Source organism: Sciurus carolinensis, chromosome 17 (assembly GCF_902686445.1).
Source record: "Sciurus carolinensis chromosome 17, mSciCar1.2, whole genome shotgun sequence".
Taxonomy (NCBI): Eukaryota; Metazoa; Chordata; class Mammalia; order Rodentia; family Sciuridae; genus Sciurus; species Sciurus carolinensis.
In genome coordinates, this window is record NC_062229.1 from 23,685,232 (window position 1) to 23,709,210 (window position 23,979).

The 23,979-nt window shown below is 43.7% G+C and overlaps 1 protein-coding gene and 1 pseudogene across 2 annotated transcripts; one reads left to right on the forward strand and one right to left on the reverse strand.

Annotated features, from left to right (window-relative positions):
* Window positions 1–1,514: 1,514 nt before the first annotated feature.
* LOC124969434 (transcription factor BTF3 homolog 4-like) lies at window positions 1,515–1,974 on the reverse strand (annotated as a pseudogene).
* A 3,345-nt stretch (window positions 1,975–5,319) lies between these two features.
* On the forward strand, window positions 5,320–23,979 carry Elp6 (elongator acetyltransferase complex subunit 6). Of its 2 annotated transcripts, XM_047532370.1 has the most exons (7): window positions 5,320–5,478; window positions 8,397–8,475; window positions 10,234–10,304; window positions 13,142–13,260; window positions 16,212–16,413; window positions 19,274–19,420; window positions 21,458–23,979. In XM_047532370.1, exons 1-7 carry the CDS (start codon window positions 5,425–5,427, stop codon window positions 21,584–21,586), a joined length of 801 nt encoding a protein of 266 aa, XP_047388326.1. In that variant the 5' UTR covers window positions 5,320–5,424; the 3' UTR covers window positions 21,587–23,979. The 2 variants fall into 2 exon arrangements, with proteins under 2 accessions (XP_047388326.1, XP_047388327.1); XM_047532371.1 differs by lacking the exon at window positions 10,234–10,304 and having other exon boundaries at window positions 5,429–5,478.

A 23,979-nucleotide genomic window follows, 5' to 3' on the forward strand; every position in this document is an offset into this window, starting at 1 on the left:
AAAGGAAAAGGACATGATGAAGACCTGTAGGTCAAAAGGAGCTGGAGAGCTGGGGGCTTGATAGTGTGAGAGGACAATGGATGAAGGACAAGCAATGGAAGTTTGCAGGAACTCTGGAGGTGTGGCTGTCGCCTCTGCTGCTGCTGGAACCCAGAAGCCTGCACCGCCTCTGCTGCAGCCTGCAGTCACCCACCACGGATGCTGACACTCCCAGAAAAGTCACCAGTGTCAGAAAAAAATGCCTTCTTCCTTTTTCCTGCTTTCCCTCCCTGACTGCCTTCCTGCCACTGTCTCCCTGGCTGAGTTGAACGGGACTCCAGTTGGCAAAGCAGTTGGAAGGCGTAGTGTGCAGACTTCCGGGCCCTTCAACAGAGAACACTCCAGGCCAGGGGAGATGCCAGCTCCCTCCCTGCCACCTAAAAGCCTCTTCACCCTTTTGTCCTTCCAGTCCTTCCAATGCCATTCTACCAGATTGCCTTTGTCAAATCCTTCTGTAATTGAATTTTCCATACTTCACATTGGTTCGTTCAATATATGTATAAACTATAAGTGGAAGTGAACTCAGGTATTTTGGGACCAGAGGCTTGTACAACTGGGGGTAAGGTTTTCTTTAAGAAAAAGAGTACAATATTACAAATACTAAATCAGCTTTATTAGGCTTATGGTAAACTCACCTCTGCCTATTGGATGATAACCCAACAATCCACTCCAGAAGCATATACTAGAGACTCCTGCACAAGTGCCAGGGGATGCAGTGGTGCTTGCTCAGAGGTATCTTTCCATTCACAGGAAAATGGAACCATTGATACTAGAATGATTAAATATAGGAAGAATCACTGGTTTTTTATTTATTTATTTTGTAAAGAATTGTTTTATTTCTACTGGGGGAAGGAAAAGGATAAATAGAACTGTTTTTTCCAATTTGCTCTCCACTGTATACACACATACCCACACACATACATATACATACATACATCAAAAATACCCCCCAAGGGGCTGGGGAGATAGCTCAGTCGGTAGAGTGCTTGCCTTATAAGCACAAGGCCCTGAGTTTGATCCCCAGCACTCCCCCCCCCCAAAAAAAAAAAACCAAAAACAAAACAACAACAAAAAAAGAAGTAAAAACCAAAACACCCTCAAATTGCACCAATACTTCATATTTTGACCAAAGGAATAGATCCTGAGAAGAAATGCAAAATGCAAAATGAAATGACTGAAAAATGCTGAACAAACAGCATTATTAATATACAAAATATTTATATCGCTGAACTAGTAACAGGTGATGTTCTCCATGTCTGTAAAACTTTGGAACCACATAGCTGATTTGTTATTTATTTATTATTTTTTTTGGGGTGCTGGGGATCGAACCCAGGGCCTTGTGCTTACAAAGCAAGCACTCTACCGACTGAGCTATCTCCCCAGCCCCCTGATTTGTTAAATCTAGTTCATGCCAGCTTCAAAATATCAAAAAGAATTTTAGTTAGCTTCATTCTTTGATGCTTCATCGAAATTTTCTACAAGATCTGGAACATCTTCATCCTCTTCATCAATGTCTTCTGGTTTTGGTGCTTTACTGTTCAACACTTGCCATGGGAACTGTTCAGCTAACTTTCTCTAAGACTTGTTAAGCTGTGGGCACCAAGCTGACTTAATATTCCAGGAAGCATTTCTGTGGTTGGTTTGGCTTCTGCATGACCAGTAGTTGCAAGCTAATTGCATGACCAGTATTAGCAGATAGGGAAGCTTGGACTTTGGGATTGTTGAAATGAATAACTCTTCCATCACCTTTAATCATGTTTACCTCTTCAATACCAGCTATATTATTCACAGCCAGTTTTTTTTTTTTAGAGGACTCTGAAGCTTTTTGTCATCAGTTGTAGCTGTTCTATGTACCACCTTCTTCTTTCTACGAGTTGTGCCCTTGCCCCCTATCTGGACCTGAGCCTGAAGTTTGGCTAACTTTTCTTGATTCATGATGTTGGTAAATCTGAAGCAGGGAGGGTCCTCCAACACCAGCACACGGCAAGAGCAAGATCAAGAATCACTGTTTTATATTAAGATACAAATTCTCGGGCTGCAGTTGTAGCTGGGTGGTAGAGTGCTTGCCTAGCATGTGTGAGGCATTGGGTTCAATCCTTAGCACCACATTAAAATAAATAAATAAAATAAAGTTATTGTGTTCATCTACAACTAAAATTTTTTTTAAAAGATACAAATTCTCCTCCAATTGTATCTAAAGATTTAATACAACACAAATAAAATTCCTAACAAGGCTAATTGCAGCATTTGAACTACAAAATTGATCTATATCCTTTGTCACATCAAAGTCAATTATAGATGGATTAAAAACGTAACTGTGTAAAGAAATACTTTATAACTTTTAGAGAAGATAAAGAAGAATATATTTATGAACTTTAGGATAGAAAGACTTTCTTTTTTGGGGGGCGGGGGGTACTGGGGATTGGACTAAGGGGCACTCTACCACTAAGCCACATCCCCAGCCGTATTTTGTATTTTACTTAGAGTCAGGATCTCACTGAGTTGGTTAGGGCCTCTCTTAGTTGCTGAGGCTGTCTTTGAACTTGCAATCCTCCTGCCTCAGCCTCCCCAAGCTGCTGGGATTACAGGTGTGCGCCACTGTACCCAGCTAGAAAGCATTTCTTAAGGAAGATTCAGTGTGTTCAAACAGTAAAGAAAATATTTGCTAAACTTTGACTCATCAAAAGATAATCCAAAGCCAGGCTTGGTGGCACACTCCTGTAATCACAGCAGCTTGGGAGGCTGAGGTAGGAGGATCTCAAGTTCAAAGCCAGCCTCAGCAACTTAGTAAGGCCCTAAGCAATTTAGCGAGAACCTGTCTCAAAATAAAACAAACAGCCAGGCGTGGTGGTGCATACCTGTAATCCCACCAGCTCCTGGAGGCTGAGGCAGGAGAAATCTGAGTTCAAAGACAGCCTCAGCATCTAAGTGAGGCCCTAAGCAACTCAGTGAGACTCTGACACAAAAATACAAAAAAGAGCTAGGGATGTGGCTCAGTAGTTGAGCCACTGAGTTCAATCCCTGGTACCAAATAATTAAAATAAAAAATAATTAAAAAATAAAATGTAGAAAGTGCTGGGGATGTGGCTCAGTGGCTAAGTGCCCCTGGGTTCAATCCCAGGTACCCCCCCCCAAAAAAAACATATATATATTAGAAAATAATGATAGAATTTGGGTTTCTTAAGTGATTTGGAGCGGGTTTACAGAATAGGAATGAATGCGCTCAGAAAGTGGGTTAATTCTGTATTTGGGTATTTTAATAAATCTTATCTGTCAGGGAGGGTATAGTAAGGTTAAAGTTGTGATTGGTAAAGAAGCAGAAGTTTTATTAGCTGGGAGAAGGATGTTTGGAAGTTTGTAAGTTGGACAATGTACATGTTTTGTGTTCAACATGATTATAGGATGGTCTAGTTTTGTTGTGTTCCATTACAATATGCCTGATGCTGATGTTTTGTGAAATTGCTTATGCTCAACAAACACAAAAGACAGCTGTGAGCACCAGGTTGACTCCTGGTTTTCTCTCTTACAGCCCATTTTTGGCTGATGATTTTAAGTCACTTAGATACAGAGAAGGGGCTTTGATTTCCTTTTCAGGTGCAGAGCTTTGGATAAGTGACTGCATTCCTTATCTATTTTAAACTTGTCAGTTTCCACAGAAACAGGACCCTGGATCCTGCTACTTGAGGTCCAGGCCAGATAGTGATCCCTTTACACACAGCTGTGCTTGGCTTTGAGCCTATGAAAACACCCTTCCTTTAACTTCACCTGAACTCCCCCGCTTTCCAAATCCTCAAACAAGTCTCTTTCCCTTTAGTGGCAGGCTCTAGAGCCCCACTGGTGTGCAATGAGTCCACAAACTTGACTTTGATGGAATCACAGGTGTCTCTGATGTTCTGAGGCTAAATGGGATATAGAGTATGAGAGATATAAATGGCATCTGAGGAAAGAGCTGAAGGAGGTGGGGATTTTAAAATCAGCTGAATCCCCCCGCCCCCAAATCCTGGGGATGAACTTTGGGACACTTTACCAGTGAGCTACCGGTTCAGTTTTTTTTTTGTTTTTTTTTTTGTTTTTTTTTTTTTGAGACAGGGTCTCGCTGTTACTGGTAGAAATGAGAATCCCTTCGTATTCCAAGGAGGTGAAGAATGAACACGTGAACTCTAAGATAAGCAAGCAAGCAAGCAGAAATTAAGGAAGTTAAGGTTCAGAAGTTTAAGAAAGCTCCCAACGGACTGGGGTTGTGGCTCAGTGGTAGAGCGCTTGCCTAGCATGTGTGAGGCACTGGGTTTGATTCTCAGCATCACATATAAATAAATGAATAAAATAAAGGTCTAAACATCTTAAAGAAAAAAAAAAAAAAAGCTCCCAATGGAGAGTATGGTTGTATGGTTGGGGCAAGAGTGCCACCAGGGTCTCTTGATATCCCTTCTTTTAAAGGCCCAGGAGGGGAAATTGACTGCCCCCTCGTACCCTGTCCTCGAGATTTTATTAGTCGTATGTGCGTGCTCAGGCTGAATTGTGTAGTTGTCTTATTTTTGTAAGAATGGAGTCTTCTGTCCCTTTTAGGAAACTGACTTTGTTTGACGTGCTGGAGCAAACCTCAAACGGTGATCCTGAGGTCGGTTCTCCTTATCCACCCTCAACATTTTTTCCTACTCTGATTACCTGTTTCCCTAACCTCATCGCTAAATTGGCCAAGCTGGCCTCGAACTTGGGATCCTTCTGTCAGCCTCAGGAGTAGCTAGGATTACACACGTGTGCCACCAGGCCGGGCAAATCAGCTGAATTTTTGGTAAAACGTTAATTTCGGTGCAAAGACCCCGGGGAGGGGCAAGAGCACGTTTCAATCTCCGTGCTGGCGAAGCCTGCTCTGCACACCTCTTTAACCCTTACTCCACTCATCCTCACGCGGCTTGTGCTTTTCTCCACAATGCTCTTCGAGGTGAAATTCAGTGAATGGTTTTGTTTTTTGCCTTCCGCGAGGGCGGATTTCTTCTCTCTTCTAGTTCTTAACACAGCCAAGCTTCTGCCAGTGTGAGACGCAGCGACCTTGACAGCCAAACGCGGAGAGCCAAGGCCAGGCAGGGAGCAAGGACCGTACAGAAGGTTGGAGGCCAGAAACCACGAGGGAACCGCAACGCTGGGAGCCGCAGGCCAGCGGCTGAGATGGAGCGCTCCGCCTCCCCAGACACGACGCATTTTCTGCGCCTGCGCCGGTAGCGGCCGAGGCGCCCGCCTATTGGCTGCGGCAGAGTTCCCAGGAGGGGCGTTGCATATGCGCGCGCATCGCGCAGTGGTGTGCTCGCAGGTGTGTGTTGCTCTGCGGCCTCCAGCGCCGCTACAGCACCGGTTTCTCATCCACAACTCCAGTCACCCGAGCTTGGAATGTTCCCGGAACTTAATAGCCTTCTGAACACCACCCCTGCCAGGGTGGAGCAGGTAAGATGTCGCGCGGCCCGGAAGGGGGCGGGTCCTGGGAGCGTGACGGAAGACTGCATCCGGGACGTAGGGCGCATGATAGGGGCGGCACGAGGGCCGTCTGTCCCTGTATCCTGAGTGTTGTAGTGCGGAGAGGCCTGTTCCCGAGCTTAGGTCCGCGAGAGATGTGCTTTTTGACTGTCTCTCAACCCTCAAAGTCCATGCGTGCCCTTAAAAGACAATTTATCGGACGGTCGGGTTGGCTTAACTTATAGACACGTACTGGGGAGACCTTTGTGTGCCCACTGGGATGGAGCCCCTGGCGCCCAGGAGAGGTTGTAGAGTTCTGAGAGGACAGCGAGGCAGATCTTCTCCCTCGAGTCCTGCCTTGTCCCGGAGCGCTCCGCTGGTCCCATTGAACGCGACTGCTCCTGTATCGTGGTGTCTGGTGGGGTTGCACAAAGCCAGCCTGCGGCGCCACAGCCTGACCGCCGTTTACTCCACCCTTCTCACACTCCGCGACACCTGGGAATTTTTTTTTTCTTTTTTTTGCGGTGCTGGGGATTGAACCCAGGGCCTTGTGCTTGCAAGGCAAGCACTATACCAACTGAGCTATATCCCCAGCCCCACCTGGGAATCTTTTACATTTAATGTAGGGACCTACGTTTTCCAGGATCACATCTGGCTTAATCCATAACCTAATGAAGTGGTGGACTTCTCTAGGTGTTACAGAGCAGAGGCCTTCTGGGCAATTGAGGCAGCGCGAAGCCCCCCGCCCCTTTTCCTTCAACCCCCAATTCTTGTGATCAAGTCAGATTTCAGACATGTTGCTCAGTAACAGACATGAGTTTATTAGAAGGGATAGGAAAGGAGAAAGGGGACACACTAAAGGGAGAGAGTGAGCCCTCTCAGGAAAGGGACAACATGCCTCTCCTGCCTTCTAGTTTTATTGCAGGACCCACGGAATTGTCCAGAGAGTCCCAGCCCAAGTCCACCTCTTGAATTTTGACTGACAGCAGGATGACAAGAAATTCAAGTCCGCATTGCCATGCCAAGTTTAGGTCACTTTGGCCCATGCTGACTGACTGACTGGAACCTTTCTTAAAGATTATATGGTTAAGCCGGGCTTGGTGGCTGCACACCTGTAATCCCCGCAGCTCAGGAGACTGAGGCCAGAGGATGGAGAGTTCAAAGCCAGCCTCAGGGCTGGGGAGATAGCTCAGTCGGTAGAGTGCTTGCGCTGCAAGCACAAGTCCCTGAGTTCGATCTCCAGCACCACAAAAAAAAAAAAAAAAAAAAAAGCCAGCCTTAGCAATGGCAAGGAGCTAAGCAAATCTGTGAGACCCTGTCTCTAAATAAAATACAAAATAGGACTGAAGATGTGACTCAGTGGTTGAGTGTCCCCAGTACCCCCCGCGCCCCAAAAAAGATTTTATGGTTAGGGGGAATTATTCTTATCTTTCTGAGTTCAGGGAACTGGTCTGTGAAAGGGTCACAAAAATGACCACTTCGTGGTAACTTGTGTTTTTCTTATCAGAATTATTTTGGGCCTGCATTTCTCCTGCAGATAACAGGTAGTTTGCTGAGGAATGTAACATATCTTGTCCACTTAAGCAGGCAGGGCTGTAGGTAACTTGCTTTTTAAAAGAAAACATGTGGGCCCAGTTTATAGAATTATTCCCTTAACCTTATGTTCCCACTGTTCACATCTGCCTGTCTCTTATCTCAGGCAACCATGACTCCAATGTGTGTTGAGCCTTTTTAAGATTCCATAGTGTCAGGCAAATTGTAGCTTTCAATAGATGCTTGTGGATTTTGGTTATCCAGCAATTCTCTTGTGTCCAAGCCTCCAGATGGCGCTGGTTACTTTGCCAGTTACTAGGGCACTTCCAAAGTCCTCAGCCTGGACCAGAGTGAGGGTTGAAATGGCATCAGGAAATGACAGCACTGGGGGGTAACCCTCAAAGCCTGAGAGTATGAACTTTCTTATTTTATAAGCGAAAAAATGAAAGCCCAGAGAAGTTAGGCACTTGCCTAAAGTCATACAACTTGAAGATGGCATGTGTCATTCACTTCATCCTGATGTTTCCTGTCATTGACAGAACTGGAGTTGGCTGGGGTAGGGCAGCCAGACTCTGCAGAAGCTACCTTAGAGGTATTTCCAAAGACTGTCCATGATTTGAACCCAGCTTGAAGCAGGCCATTGGGAGAACTTTGTTATTGCTGGTCTCTGTAAACAACTTTCTTCCCCTCTCCCCCACCTTACTGGACAGAATTGACATTAGAATTAGAAATAGGGAGGAAGTTGTGTCAGAAGACCTTTTTGAAGGTCCTTTCCTATCCTGCAATCTGATTCATTGCCACCTGATGGTCAGCACATCCTTTGCTAAGGATTTTGTTCTCCCCAAGACTGATTCCTGAGTCCCTAAGGTGAGGAGTGGAAAGAGAAGGAATTTTGTTCTGTTTTGCCTTGGGAAAGTGAAGGCTGAGATCTGCTTGCCCATCATGAATAGCCTAATACTCATAACTTTAGCCATTGGTGTTTTCCCCCACAATTGTGGTTTATTTTCTTTGTTTTGGGTAAGTTTAGCATATTTATCATTTAAAAATACATTTTCTAGCCAGGCATGGTGGTGCACACCTGTAATCCCAGCAACTCAGGAGGGCAAGGCAGGAGGATTTGCAAGTTCAAGACCAACCTCAGCCACTTAGCAAGGCCCTCAGCAATTCAGCAAGACTGTCTCAAAATAAAAAATTCTAAAAAGGGCTGGGGATGTAGCTCAGTGGTAAAGTGCCCCTGGTTTCAATCCTAAGTACCAAAAACCCCCAACATTCTAGTTGTCTAAGTGTAGAAATTTAGGTGATATCCAGTATTTCTATAGTGGGCTGATGTCTTTCCACCTTTCTAATTCACCTTTTTGTGTCCTCTTAACTTTTAGGGGAAAATGACTCTACTTTGTGATGCCAAGACAGATGGCAGTTTCCTTGTCCACCATTTTCTTTCCTTCTACCTCAAAGGTATGACTCTCATTGATTCTGCAGAAAAACCTAAGGCAAAAAAGAAAAGGAGGGCTGGGGTTGTAGCTCAGTGGTAGAGAACTTGCCTAGCAAGTGTAAGGCACTGAGTTTGATTCTCAGCACCACATATAAATAAAAAATAAACAAATAAATAAAGGTTCATCAACAACTAAAAAAAGAAAGAAAGAAAGAAAGAAAAGAAAAAGGAGAAAGAAAAGCTTTTAGGAAGCAACGGGAGGAGCCTTTACTGACACATGCCTGTAGTCTCAGCTACTCGGGAGGCTAAGGCAAGAGGATCAAAAGTGCCAGACCAGCCTGGGCAATTTAGCAAGACCCTGCTTCAAAATAAAAGGCTCAGAATATAATTTAGTGGGTGCTGGGGTTGTAGCTTAGTGATAGAGCACTTACCTAGTGTGTGTGGGTCACTGGGTTCAATCCTCAGCGCCACATAAAATAAATAAAAGGTATTGTGTCCACCTACAACTGAAAAATAAAAATTTAAAAAATTAAAAAATAGAAAAGACTATAATTTCATGGTGGAGCACTTGCCTAGTAAGCACAAGACCCTGGGTTCAATACCCAGTACTGGGGGATTAAAAGGTATTTACTCACCATGGGGCTAGAGCTCCATGGTAGAGTACATACCTTACATGTCTGAGGTCCTAAGTTCAATTCACAGTACTGCAAAATTAATTAAGTAGTAAAACTAATCAGGGCTTTAGTGTCTTAGTAACCAGGGGGCTATTTTATTAGGAACAGATTATTGAACCATCTTGTTCATTCTTTCAAAGAGTGGCATGTGCTCACTGTATCCATGTCCTACCTTCCCCTTCTCCAGCTGCTGGGCAGACACTACCTCACTGAGGTCCTTCTATAGCCTCCTGACTTAATTGCTCCCTCGTCCTTGTGTGTTTTTAAGTCTCTGGATACTTGAACCCACTGACACTTTTCCCTGGCAGCAGTTGCTTCTTCCTAAAGAATATCTGCAATTCACATTTGGAAGTAGATTAGAAAAAGAAAATAATGAAAAAGAAAAAGAAACTCATTTATCAATGGATTCTCCTTGAGTATGTACTGTGCCAGACCAGGATATAAAGTAGACCTTTGACAAACTTTGAAAAGTGATTTTCTCTTTCAGATGATGGGATTGTCAGTATAGAAAAAGCAATAGAATCTATAGATAAATTATTAGGACTCTTACAATTAGGTAACTGGAGACTTTGTGGTCTTTTGATTTTCTGTTGGATATAAGACTAGTTTAAAATATGTGCTGGGTGCTGAGGTGCATGACTGTAGTCCCATAGACCTGGGTGGCTGAAGCAGGAGGAGTACAAGTTCAAGACCAGCCTCAGCAACTTGGTGAAGCCCCAAGCAATTTAGTGAGACCCTGTCTTATAATAAAAAGCGCTGAGGATGTAGCCCAAAGGTCAAGCAATCCTGGGCTCAATCCTCCCTACCAAAAAATAAAAAATTAATTACATTCCTGTATGCCAAGAGTAAACAAAAGAAAAAAGTTGAAAAAGACACAATAGAACAAACAGTAATAATCTTAATAAATGCATGTCAGAATCAATGAAATAAGACACAACTATTAAATATGAGGAGAAGTACATCTTAGATGCAAATTAGGTATGTCAGGCTGCAAGGCCTCTGGATGTTTAGATCTGCCTCAGTGCTGTTGTTTTCCAGAGTTGTGAAGTTTGTGACACAGATTATAAGCAAAGGAATTATTAAAAATCAGCTTGTTTTCTTTTCCAGCTAACTGTAAAGTCTGCTTTGTGGCACTCGTCCAGTCTTTCAGTCACTACAATATTGTGGGACAGAAGCTGGTAAATATTTCAGACCTCCATGATGAGGTTCCTGACTGAGAATGTGTGCCATGCATGTGTGAGTGTGGGCTAAGACTGGGCTTTCCTGTTTGGGTTGTAGAGAATTTAGCAAAGAAGGACGTGGGGGATGGTGGCTTCCTACTGTCTCTCCCTCTAGGACTTGAGACTCAAATGTGGGGAGAGGTGCTTTTTATTGCCTGTCCCTCACCTATATCAGATGAAGTCAGATGAGAATAGCATAGTCAAGACCAGTGAACTTCCTCCCCTAGCTGGAGCCATAACCTATGATCCAGCCTTAGAGAGGGAGGGAACCAAGCCACCTTTTCTTTCTTTTTTTTTTTTTTTTGCAGTACTATGTATTGAACCCAGGGCCTTGCACATGCTACACAAGCCCTCTGGTACTGAGCCACAGTCCAAGCCCCACAGTGATTTTTAAAATGTGAGTCTTGGGCTGGGGAGATAGCTCAGTTGGTAGAGTGCTTGCCTCGCAAGCACAAGGCCCTGGGTTCAACCCCCAGCACCGCAAAAAAAATAAAAAATAAAAAAAATAAAATGTGAGTCTTACTGTTAGGCCAAGTCATTGCCTTTTCTGAGTTCAGGAGAAATAAATGAGGGGTAAGAGAAGGGTGATCTCTTCCCGTCCTCCAGATAGGAAGAAACTCCTGTATTGGAGGTGAGGGCATGAGTTCGGGGAGAGCTGCCCTGTAAGGACCAGCTTTGCATTCCAGGTCACCGAGGCATGTCTCCAGGCCCCAGCCTCTGCTTCAGGCTGAGCATGCTGTGTACTCTCACATCCAGATTGACCACTTTTCCTTCTATCTTTGAGTGGTCATTAGCCCAGCAGGAAAGGCATGCTTAGCACCTGGCATGTGGAATGTGAGCTTCCATGCTTGTGGCAGGTTATTGCATTTATTTAAATACATGGGTAATGAGCCAGCCAGAGCAAAGTGAGAATCAGGAGTCTCTTTTTGTTTTGTTTTTCCCCTGTCAGGGGCAGTTCTCTGACCACAAAATGTGGGATGGTGGAAGATACTTGATGTTTGGTGTGTGAATGAGCAGTTGAGACCTGGTCTCAGGCATGGGAAGTCTGAAGAGTTCCATGTGATCTGTTTCTGCACAGGTGGAGCAGGGGGTACATATTTAGAATGCAACACCATTGTCAAATGTTCATTGCAATGCAGGCCCTGCCCTCATTATGGACATCTGAAATCAGGCCTAGGGATCTGCTTTTTTTTTTTTTTTTTTTTTTTGCAGTGCTAGAAATTAAATGCAGGGGAAGTTCAGTCATGGTAGTGCACACCTGTAACCCCAGCAGCTTGGGAGGCTGAGACAGGAGAATCACAAGTTCAAAGCCAGTCTCAACAAAATCAAAACGCTAAGCAACTCAGTGAGACCTTGTCTCTAAATAAAATACAAAATAGAGCTGGGGATGTGACTCAGTGGTTGAGTGCCCCTGAGTTCTCTCCCCAGTATGCAAAAAAAAAAAAAGAAAGAAAGAAAATTAAAAAAAAAATAAAGAAAAAAGAAAAAGAAATTGAATGTAGAGGAAGCATCATACCACTGAGCCTCATTCCTCAACTCTCAATAACATTTGTTTTTTTGGTAACAGGGATTGAGCCTTTGGTACAAGGGCACTTAACCACTGAGCCACATCCCCAGCCCTTTTTTATATTTTATTTAGAGACAGGGTCTCGCTGAGTTGCTGAGGGATTCACTAAGTTGCTGGCTGGCTTTGAACTTGTGATCCTCCTGCCTCAGCCTCACAAGCTGCTAGAATTACAGGTATGAGCCACCATGCCTGGTACCCCCAGCTCTTTCTATTTTTTATTTTGAGACAGGGTCTTGCTAAATTGCTAAGGCTGGCTTTGAACCTGTGATCCTCCTGCCTTAGCCTCCCCAGCCTGCACCACCACACCTGGTTTAATACCAGTTTTTAATTAACCATAGTAATACAAAGTTCTATTTTTAAATGTATGTGTTTATAAAAATAAGCACAATTAAAGTCAGCAATAAGTGAATAAGACAATGGGTGAAAGGTCAAATCTGGAAAATGATGACGCAGGCAAAAGGGCCAGGCCTTTGGTTTCATCTGGCCCTCTTTCCTGCATCAGTGGCATGTGATCTCCAGGTTCTGAGATTTTTAAAAGAACACAACTAAGCCAGGTGAGGTGGCGCACACTTGTAATCCCAGCAGTTTGGAGGCTGAGGCAGGAGGGTCACAACCTCAAGGCCAGCCTCAGCAATTTATCAAGACTATCTCAAAATAAAAAAAAAAAAAGGGCTAGGACTGTAACTCAATGGTAAAGTGCCCCTGGATTTGATTCCCAGTACAAAACAAAAAAAGGACACAACTCATAGACTGCAACTATTAGTTTCCCTGAAAAACAGTAAGAACTCTATGAGTAAGTTCTCCACCGGGCATGGTGGCACATACCTATGATCCCAGCAACTTGGGAAGCTGAGGCAGGAAGATTGCAAGTTCAAGGCTAGCCTGGGCAACCTTAGGAGAAATTTCAAAGAAAAAAGTAGAAAACCAAAAATAGCAATATCGCTTAATCATAAAATTTGCGTGTGTGTGTATTTATGTGTTAAAGAAAAATAATGTAAGTTCTTAAAAATGTGACAATTAAGTGGAAATGCATGTCCGAAAACAGAATTAGGATCGTGAGCTGGGAATACCCAGGAAGAAGAAGGCGTGAACTTGTATGAAGAGTAGACAGGCACACATTTGCAGAGTTCAGAATCTCTCTTGTACTTTCTTGTGAGCTAGCATCTAGCCTCTCTGATGTGTTCCCTTATAAGGCACAGTAATTCACTGTTCTTTTTGTCATGTTTAGGGTGTCAGTCTGACCATGGCACGGGAACGTGGGCAGCTTATATTCCTTGAGGGTCTCAAGTCTTCAGTGGACGTCTTCTTCCAGGATCAGGAGGAGCCACATCCCTTGCAGTTTCTCAGGTCAGAGTGCACACCTGACAGGTGGACCCAGAAAAGGGTTGCTATGTGATTCCTTCTTGTGTAGGAGGCAGAACTAGCTTCTAGATCTGACACTTCACCTGGTGTTGCAGCATTATTAGAAAACCTATGACTCACCTGTTATTCCAGTGTCTCAGGAGGCTGAAGCAGAAGGATTGTGAGTTCAAAGCCAGCCTCAGGAACTTAGTGAAACCCTAAGCAACTCAGCAAGATCCTGTCTCTAAATAAAATATAAAAAGGGGCTGGGGATGTGACTCGGTGGTTGAGTGACCCTGGGTTCAATCTCAGGTACCAAAAAAAAAAAAAGTAAGTAAAAGTAAGTGCATGGCGCCAAGGTAACACAGTTGTCCCAGAGACCACAGAAAGCATCATTTGCTGGGAGTTGGGCAGAACAACATGCTTTACTCTTTTTCAAACCCTGGCTCAGAGCCATAGCATGCACAACTTTGCTTTGCTCTTGCCTTGATACAAGGATCAGCAAACTAAGGGCCTTTGAACAGCGACATTTTTTTTTTTTTTTTTAATTTTGTTTGCGTATTTTTTTATTTGCATATTGTTTTACAAATTTTGTTCGCATATTGTCCGTGGCTATTTTGATCTACGGCAATAGTGCACAAGTTGTGACAGAGTCTATGTAACTCACAATTCCAGATAGTTACTATCTACTTATTATCTGGCTTTTCTAAGAAAAAATTTGTTATCACCTGTTTTGGTGTTCAGTATCACAGGGTTAGGTGGGTAAAATGATGCAGACCTGTAATCCCAGCAGCTTGGGAGGCTGAGGCAGGAGGATTGCAATTTGAAGCCAACCTGAGCAACTTAGCAAGACCCTATATCAAAATAAAAAATACAACCAGGGGGCTTGGGAGATAGCTCAGTTGGTACAGTACTCACCTCGCAAGCACAAGGCCCTGGGTTCGATCCCCAGCACCGCAAAAAATAAATAAATAAATAAATAAATAACCAGGTGTGATGGAGTACATCCGTAATCCCAGCAATTTGGGAGGCTGAGGGGAAGATGCAGGTTTGAGGCCAGTCTCAGTGAATTAGCAAGGCTCTTAGCAATTTGGCAAGAACCTGTCTCAAAATTAAAAATAAGAAAGGCTTGGGATGGCCTGGGGATGTGGCTGAGTGGTTGAGCACTTGCCTAGCATGTATGAGGCACTGGGTTTGATTCTCAGCACCACGTATAAATAAATAAATTAAATGAAGGTATTGTGTTCATCTACGAGAACAAAAATTTTAAAAAGGCGGGGGGGCTAGGGATGTAGCTTAGTGATAGAGTGCCCCTAGGTTTAATTCCCAGTTCTACAACAATAATTAATTAATTATTTTAAAAAATCACAGATCTGAGATTGATTTTCCCTACTTCTCATCAGGAGTTCTTATGAACTCTCACTATTGCCTCCCTCTTTTAGGGACCCCCTTGTACAGTGAACTAAAAGGCTGTATTCCCTACTCTCTATGTGACCTTGAACACATCCCTTAGTACCTCTAACCCTGGGTTCCTTCATCTGATCAGGCTAGTTATACCAATCCCACGGTGTGGGGGGTTGTCCTCATTGTTAGGAAAGATAACCCAATCCTGGGAGCTCATTCCTCTACCCATTGCTGGGATTTGACTGCTGGGGGCATTCAGAAGGAGAAGGGTCAGCTTGTATCATAAAGAGGTCAGATCTGTTATGCATAGAAGCAGCCCTTAGACCACTGCCCTTTACCATTAAAGTACCTGAATTGCTGTTAAACAAATTTTTTCCTTCGGTACTAGGGATTGAACCTGAGGACACTATACCACGGAGCTACATCTCCAGCCCCTTTTTAGTTTTTATTTTGAGACGGAGTCTCACTAAGTGACTGAGGCTGGCCTTGAACTTAATGATCCTCCTGCCTCAGCCTCCCAAGTAACTGGTATTATAGGCCTGTGCCACTGTGCCTGACCTATTTAACTTTTTATAGCCACATATGACCTCCTGGGAAGTCTTCTTTTGCCTCCTTAATCCAGTCTAATCTTCTAGATGCCAGAAAACTCTTTTTTCTTTTTTCTTTCTTTTTTTTTTCTCCCAGAATTTAACCTTTATTTTTTTATTTATTTGTTTTTATGTAGTGCTGAGAATTCAACCCAGTGCCTCACCTAGGCTAGGTAAGCACTCTACCACTGAACTACAACCCCAGTCCATAAACTCTTCTTTTCTTTTTTTGGTCCCAGGGATGCTTAACCACTGAACCACATCTCCAGCCCTTTTTATATTTTATTTAGAGACAGAGTCTTGTTGAGTTGTTTAGGGCCTCGCTGAATTACTGAGGCTGGCTTTGAACTTACAGTCCTTCTGCCTCAGCTTCCCAAGTTGCTGGGATTACAGATATGCACCACTGTGCCTGGCCTGGATGAACAATAAACTCTTGGGTTGAGAAGCTGTATGGTGTGTGTGTGTGTGTGTGTGTGTGTGTGTGTGTGTGTGTGTCCTGTGTCCCCCCCGCCCCCCCGCCCCCGGGCCTTTGGTACTAGGAATTGAATCCCAGGGCACTCTGTCACTGAGCTCCATCCCCAGCTTTCTATATTTTTATTTTGAGACAAGATCTCACTAGTCACTGAGGCTGGTCTTGAACTTGTAATCCTCCTGTCTCTGCTTCCTGAGTAGCTGGGATTATAGGTGTGCACTACTCTACTTGGCTTGTATGGTGTCTCTTAAGGTGCCCAGCAACTGTTCATTTTTGTGCCCCCCAATTTCTAGGACAGTGCTTTGTACCTACTAGCTGCAGGAAATATTTGAATTGGAGAAAAACTTATTCATGAGCATGCCTTTTCTTTTCCAGATTGCCAAGAACTGTGATATAGTTCTTTCCCTCTCCTGGTACTTTCCTGGCGCCACTTGGTCCCACATAAACATTTGTAGAGAAAATGAGCTCTGGTGATTTTTGTCTCATGTCTCCAGGGAGGCCAGTGCTGGGAATTTGGAACCATTGTATCAGTTTGTGCGGGAGGCCCTGAAGCCCGTGGATAATGGGGAGACTACTTGGAAGTGTCCAGTGCTGCTGGTGGATGACCTCAGTGTATTGCTGAGTCTAGGCTTGGGGGCAGTGGCCGTGCTGGACTTCATTCACTACTGCAGAGCCACCGTGTGCCAGGAGCTAAAGGTACTACTGGAACTGTTCTCTGTGCCTTCCAGCTGTGACCTCTGAGTCCAGACAGGTTCAGGCTCATTTGCTTACAGTGATCGTTCATTTGCTTGGGGTTTGACTTACCTTTCCTCTGGCAGGTCCAGAATTCATGGTCCACCCACCTGGTTTCCCCTATTGCTGTTGCTAAAAAATAATCCCTTAAAACAAAAGGAATGACTAGCACTGTGTTCAGTGGCACTGATATAGTCATAGCCCATGCCCTGGGATGTTATTAGTCCTTCATGTATTTTGAAGATCTGCTGAGATAAAGGGTATAGATTACTTTATAGGTTATTTTTTTGTGGGTGAGGTACTGGGGATTGGGCCCAGGGCTTCACACTAAACTGCTTTAGAGCTTGTGAAGTGCAGAGCTGGGGTTGTGGCTCCATGGTAGAGTGCTTGCCTAGCGTGTGTGAGGCACTGGGTTCAGTCCTCAACACCACATATATATAAATTAAATAAAGGTATTGTGTCCATCTACCACTAATAATATTTTTTAAAAAATAAAAAAATAAAAATAGAAATTGTGAAGTGCAGCCAGGTACCATGACACATGCCAGTAATCCCAGTCTTGGGAGACCGAGGCTGGAGGTTCATGAATTCAAGAGCAACCTGGGTAATGTAATTTAATTTAATAAAAATAAAAAGGGGGGTAGGGGTTGTAGCTCGGTCGTAGAGCACTTGCCTAGCATATGTGAGGCACTGGGTTTGATCCCCAGTACCACATAAAAAATTAACAAAATAAAGGTATTAAAAAAATAAAAAATAAGGGGTTGGGGTTGTAGTTCAGTGGCGGTGCACATGCCTGGTACGTGTGAGGCACTGGGTTCAATCCTCAGCACCACATAAAAATAAATAAATAAAACAAAGATATTGTGATCATCTACAACTAAGAAAAAAAATCATAGCCTTTAAAAAAAGATTAAAAATAAAAATAAAAAGGGCTAGTAAAGTAGCTCAGTGGTAGAGTGCTTGCCTAGCATACATGAGGCCCTGGATTCAATCCTCAGTACAATAACAACAAATTTAAAGTGTAAGAAAGTATAGGAGATAAGATTATCTTGATTTATGAGGCAAAACTAGTGATTTTTGCCTTAATAGAGATTTTTGACAGTGATTGTAGACCGACCACCTACCTCACAGGTACCTGACTGCTGGAGTTGAGTGAGGTGAAGCTTGTGCAACCAGCACACCATCTAGCACAGCAGCCACTCTTCAGTAGAACTGTGGGAACCCATGGACGATGGTGTGGGCCCCGTCTGGCTGGGAGTTGGGAGTAGGGGGAGAGATGTGCTGAGTGAGTTAACTAACAGAGTGGATAACTAGCAGAGCATGTTGAACCCCACCTGTGTACAAAAGCCTGCCTGGGAGCTGTTCCGGGAACTCCCAAGGTTGTCCTGGCTCTGTCACGGAGCTAAGGTTCTGTGGGTGGATGGAAGCAGGAGGGCACAGTGAGGGGGGAAAGGGGAGGGAAGGAGGTGGTAAAAGCCACCTTCTGCAGCTCAGCTTGCTCTGTTCTATTACTCTCTTTTTGTAAAAATACTTCTTTTAGTTGAAAAAGTAAAATAGGTTTAGTTTAAAAAAAAAAGAAAAAAGAAACTATATAAAGAGTACTCTAGCAAAAGGTAATTGTTGTCTTTCTCCCTCCAATGCCTGTGTTCCTAGGGAGTCTATGTAGTTGTGAACATTTTTATATGTAATTTGTCTCCCTGCCACTCACACTCTGGTAATTCCTGTTTCATAAAATAATACAGTATCGGTATGTTTTGTTATTCAAAAAGTCAATACAACTGGGTAGAATTTCTTTGAAAGAACTTATTATCCAAGCTTTCACTTTTTTTTTTCTTCTTGTATTGGTGGTACTGAGGATTAAACTCAGGGGCACTCAATCACTGAGCTACAACCCCAGCTCCATTTTGTATTTTATTTAGTGACAGGATCACTGATTACTTAGCATCTTGCTTTTGCTGAGGCTGGCTTTGAACACGTGATCCTTCTGCCTCAGCCTCCAGAGCCGCTGGGATTAAAGGCGTGCACCACCATGCCCGGCTCCTTTTTTTGTGGTGCTGGGGATTAAACCCAGAGCCTTGTGCTTGCAAGGCAAGCACTCTACGAACTGAGCCATCCCTAGCCCTGGTTCCTTTTTATTTTTTGTTTTGAGACAAGGTCTCCCTACATTGCCTAGGCTGTTCTCGAACTTGTAATCCTCCTGCCTCAGCCTTCAAAATTGCTGGCATTACAGGGTCCTGCCACCACACCCATTCTCCCCAACCCCTGCCCCACTGTTTCTGCTTGGCTAACTCCTACTTGCCCTTGAAAACTCAGGTCTGATGTGCTCACCTCCTGACCCCTCCCCTGGACTAGACAGGATGTGTCTCCTTTGTGCACCCCAGCACCCATTATTCCCTCTCTCCTGGACTTGTCATCCTGTATTTTCAACATCTGTCTATCTCCAGAGCCTCATCTTTTATCCCTGTTGTGGTGTCTGGTACACAGTAAGTACTCAGGAAACTGTTGAGTGGATGAATTGGGACCTGGCAGAATGGTGGCACTTGTTATAATATTAAAGAATTGAGGACACTGAGCTGATTTTGAAGACTATAGTGTAAGCTTGGTTTTAGAGGAACTGAGCTGGAATTACAGGTTGGGCTTGCTGGTGACCATGTCCAGTGGATGATTAGAATTAGGGTCCTCCAGCCTAGCAGGAGTCCTTCTTGCTAAGGGGCTGACTGTCATCACAGCAGGGAGTATTATCTGTGGGAGGATGTGCAGGGGTGGAGACACTGAGAGCCTGCTGTTCCTTGACCTTTGTGTTCCTTTCTTGTGTCTGATGCAGGGAAATGTGGTGGCCCTGGTACATGATAGTGGAGATGCTGAGGATGAGGAGAACAACATCCTGCTGTATGGCCTCAGTCATCAGAGCCACCTAATCCTGAGGGCTGAGGGCCTGGCCACCGGTTTCTGCAAGGATGTGCATGGACAGGTATGTAGGGGCTGATGCCAGGGGCTCACTTGGCAGTGGGCTGTTTGCCCCATGCTCATGAGTCCGGAACTATACAGGGAGGGCGTCAGGTCTGAGCGGGGAAATCCAGGCCTGGGACATTCTTTCAGATGGAAGGGAAGCCTCAGAAGTTATGTTGGTACAAGTCAGAGACCTGTGCTAGATAGTGCTTACCCTCATGAACCAGGGCACACGTTTTACAGTGGTCCCATTTGTGAACAAAGTAGAGGTCTCCTAAAGAGGAGACAGCTGTGTAGAGTGAATTGCAGGGGCTGTGATATCAAATGACAGCAAAATTGCTCTGCATATTCTAGTTAATGCTGTTCCTTTGAAAATGAAGACTTAGGGAGTCTATACCCATGGACTGGCATTGCTGCTGCCCCCACTACTGCCTCCGCCAGAGCACAGTACTTAAGCAGAAGCTAGGAGGGAAGCCAGCCTCTGCCCCTGTAAATGGGCTGCTGTGGTTCTGCACCTTTCTCAGCTTCTCTGTTGGAATCATCCCTGGGCCTCCACCACAGCTTCCAGTTAACTTCATGTTGACTACTCTTGACCCAGCAGCCATTCTCCTTTTGACCCACAGTCATTCAGAGCCAAATCTGGTAGATTCAGCAAATAAGCAAGTCCAGAAATGCTGGGTTGGTGCCTGTGGCACAGCATGAGAGGGTTCTGTGGGGCACCTGTGGTCCCTTTCAGGTCTGTCACCTGTGCATTTCAGTCCGTGGAATTTTCAGAATTAGTGTCTAGGGCTGCTCAGTGGTTGAGCACCAGCACAGCCTATATTTGGTCAATCCCAGCACCACAAAACAAAGAATAAATATCTAGTCTTCCTGAGTCTTCCTGAGTTGATTGTACAAATTCTCGTGTGTTGATTTTCAAAATTAGTCTAGCCAACAAGTACAAAACTATGCATAGAAAAAAAATGGAAATGCATAAAAATACTTTTTTCTTTTGCTTTCACGTTTTCTGTAACAAGCAAATGTTACTTTTGTAATGGAGGGGAAAGCCTTTAATTTTAGTTGGGAATAAGTTTAATAAAAGTTGGTCCCAGGGAGTGAGGATGGGAATAGGAAAGACAGAATGAATTGGACATAACTTTACCATGTTCTTTTTTTTTTTTTTTTTTGTAAGCATAGGTCTTTAAAAAAATAGTGTGTGTGTATGTGTGTGTGTGTGTATATATATATATATATATATATATATATATATATATGCTGTTAATGAACCTTTATTTTTATTTATATGCAGTGCTGAGAATTGAACCCAGTGCCTTACACATGCTAGGCAAGTGCTTTACCACTGAGCCACAACCTCAGCCCTTTCTTACGTTTTTATATGAACACACGACCAGTGTAACTCCACATGATGAATAACCACAAAGGTGGGAAGTATATATGTATGCCATGTCAAAGTACATTCTACTGTCATATATATCTAAAAAGAAAAAAAAAAGTTGGCCAGGCACCATGGTACTCATCTGTAATCCCAGCAGCTTGGGAGGCTGAGACAGGAGGATCTCGAGTTCAAAGCCAGCCTCAGCAAAAGCAAGGCACTAAGCAATCAGTGAGACCCTGTCTCTAAATAAAATACAAAATAGGGCTGGGAACATGGCCAAGTGCCCCTGAATTCAATCCATGGTACCCCCACCCCCCAAAAAAATGTTGGGCCTGCCAGGTGCAATGGTGTACACCTTTAATCCCAACAGCTCAGGAGGCCGAGGCAGAAGGATCACAAGTTCAAAGCTAGTCTTAGCAACTTAGTGAGGCCTTACACAATTTAGTGATACCCTGTCTCAAAACAAAAAAAAATTTAAAAACTTTAAGGACTGGGGATGTGGCTTATTGGTTAAGCACCCCTGGGTTCACTCCTTGGTACCGAAAAAAAAAAAAAAAGTTGGTCCCATTACTGTACGGCACACCTGACTAAGATCTCGAAGGAGCCTCAATAGGTAGTCATAAAGTGGGCTGAGCAGGGTTCACAGTCGGTGACTGCCCCTCTTTCATTCTTCTCCCTCTGCAGCTGAGGATCCTTTGGAGGAGACCATCGAAGCCCACAGCCCGGCGAGATCAGAGCCTCACCTATCAGTATAAGATACTGGACAGGAGTGTGTCCTTTTTTGCCAGAGGAATGTCTCCTGCTGTTCTGTGACCTGATTTAGGGGCAACCGAGGCTCCTTTGGACTGTTTGGGATGTGGAAGACAAAGGAGCCCCGCAGGATGGGTCTTGTGCCTTTGTCATATTGTTTCAGACTGAGCTGGCAGCTCCCCTGACACTCGGGGAGGGGCTGTGATGGCATGTGTGCCTTTGCTATCTGGGCCCTGTTCAGAAAACATGGTGAGGATCCACGACCCTGAGAGAGGCTGTATGTTCAACCCCAATAGAAGGCACTTTGGAGCTTTCCATGTAAATACACTATAGCTCCACCTGCCCATTTTGGGTTGTTATGCCTTTTAGGGCAAGAGTGGATACAGTGTGCCAGCAAGTGATATCCTGAATGGCTGGTGTCCAGAGTGACAACTAGGACAACTGTGGCCGGAGTAAAGTGAGTTCCCAGGTTGGGCCTCCTGGGGGTTGTCTCTCTTAAGTTTTATCTTCATGTTGCAAAGACACCAGCAAGGAAGCAGGCTTAGCGCCTATAGATATTGGGGCCTAACTCCAAAGTTCACACTCCCTGACAGTCAAGGAGCCCAGGGGCAGGCCCTACACCCAACAGTGTAAACCTTCTGCTTCTCCTGTTTTTTTGGTGCTTGGCGCATATGCTGGAGTCCTTGACATCAGGGGTCCTGTGTAGTGCACAGGTGGGTATAACCTTGGTATAAGAGGTAAGGAAAGTTCTTGATACCAGGCAGGATGGGGCCTTGGTGAGGAGCTGGTTCAGATCTCACTTTTGAAGACTGCAGCAGGTGAGCTCTTGCCCCAGCATCCTGTAAATGACAACTGGTCCCACTCAGCCCCCTTAGTTAGGGTTACCCCAGAAGGGATACCAGGAGTATTCTCTTAAAATGGGTGCATTGTTTTGTATGTGAATAATACCGCAAGGAATTTTATCTTAAAAATAAATGAAAACCTATTTTGCAGTATACTAAGGAATTTTCATATCTGTGTTTAATTTCTCTAAATTGTTTAGTCTTTGTGAAGGGGAAAAATTTATCACTTTTGCTCCCAAATCAAACTGACTGTTGTGTTGGTTTTCCTTCTGAAATAATAGATTCCTTTATTTTCAAAATATTACAGACCTGTTAGAATATTGGAATATTATGTTAACAAGTCTATTGATTTTATCATTATTATTAATACATCAGGTTTTTTGTTTTGTTATTAGCAATTAAACTCAGTGTGCTCTGTCACTGAGCTACATCCTCAGACCTTAACCTTAATATTTTAAATTTTAAGGTAGGGTCTTGCTGAGTTTCTGAGGCTGGCCTCAAACTTGTGATCTTCCTGCCTTCGCCTCCTGCGTCACTGGGATTACAGGCATGAGCCACTATGCTTACTTCAGTATTTATACAAGCTTTATTTGAACTACTGTTCTGGACAGGCAGGGCACTGTTTTTTACATGAATTGTTGCTATCATGTTTCTTCATTTAATTTGTAAATGTTTCCATTAATTTTTTGTTTAATGACTGTTCAGCATTTTATGGTATCATTATATTGTAATTTACTTATCTATTCTCTCTGCATGTAGGGCCCAGTTTTGACAGTTATTCATTATGGTATTAAAAATTTTATGTATTGGGCCAGGCAGGGTGATGCACACCTGTAATCCCAGCTGCTCAGGAGGCTGAGGAAGAATGCAGTTTCAAGGCAATTTGACTAGACTGTCTCAAACTAAAAAGCAAAACAAAACTAGGATATCAAAAAATGACACAGCTCAGTGATAAAGTACCCCTGGGTTCAATCCCCAATACTGGGAGGAAAAAAAAGAAATTTTAGTCTAATCCCTGAAGTGGCTCTTATGCATTACCGGGTTGTTCTTCAAAATGGTGGAGCTGGCAGCTAGGATTATACATCAGTGGCAAAGAGCTTGCTCAGCATGCACAAAGTACTATCAAAACAAAACAAAAAAACAAGGAAACCACAGTGATGGAGCCAGTTAACAGTAATACACAGATTTTTCTCCATCACCTTTGGGTTTGACTTTTTTTTTTGTTAATTTAATAGCAATGCAAAGTTGTGTAAAATGAACATTTCTTTAATGTCTAGGATATGCTTTTTTCTGTATATTCACATGTACAGAATATGTTCCTCTGTTGCTCATTATCAATTCAAACATGGTATGAATCTGAGTTTATTCTTTATAATATTTTAGAGAGTAATATTTTATCATTGTCTTTTTTATAGATATTTCTCTACATTTTTTAAAATACTTGTATTTAAAAATGTTTGTTTTATATTCAGATGTTTATTCAGAACATCTCTTTTACATAAGAAGGAATGTTTTTTGTAAAGATAAAAATATTCCTAGGGGCTGGGGTTGTAGCTCAGTGGTAGAGCGCTTGCCTAGCATGTTTGAGGCACCAGGTTGGACCCTCAGCACCAC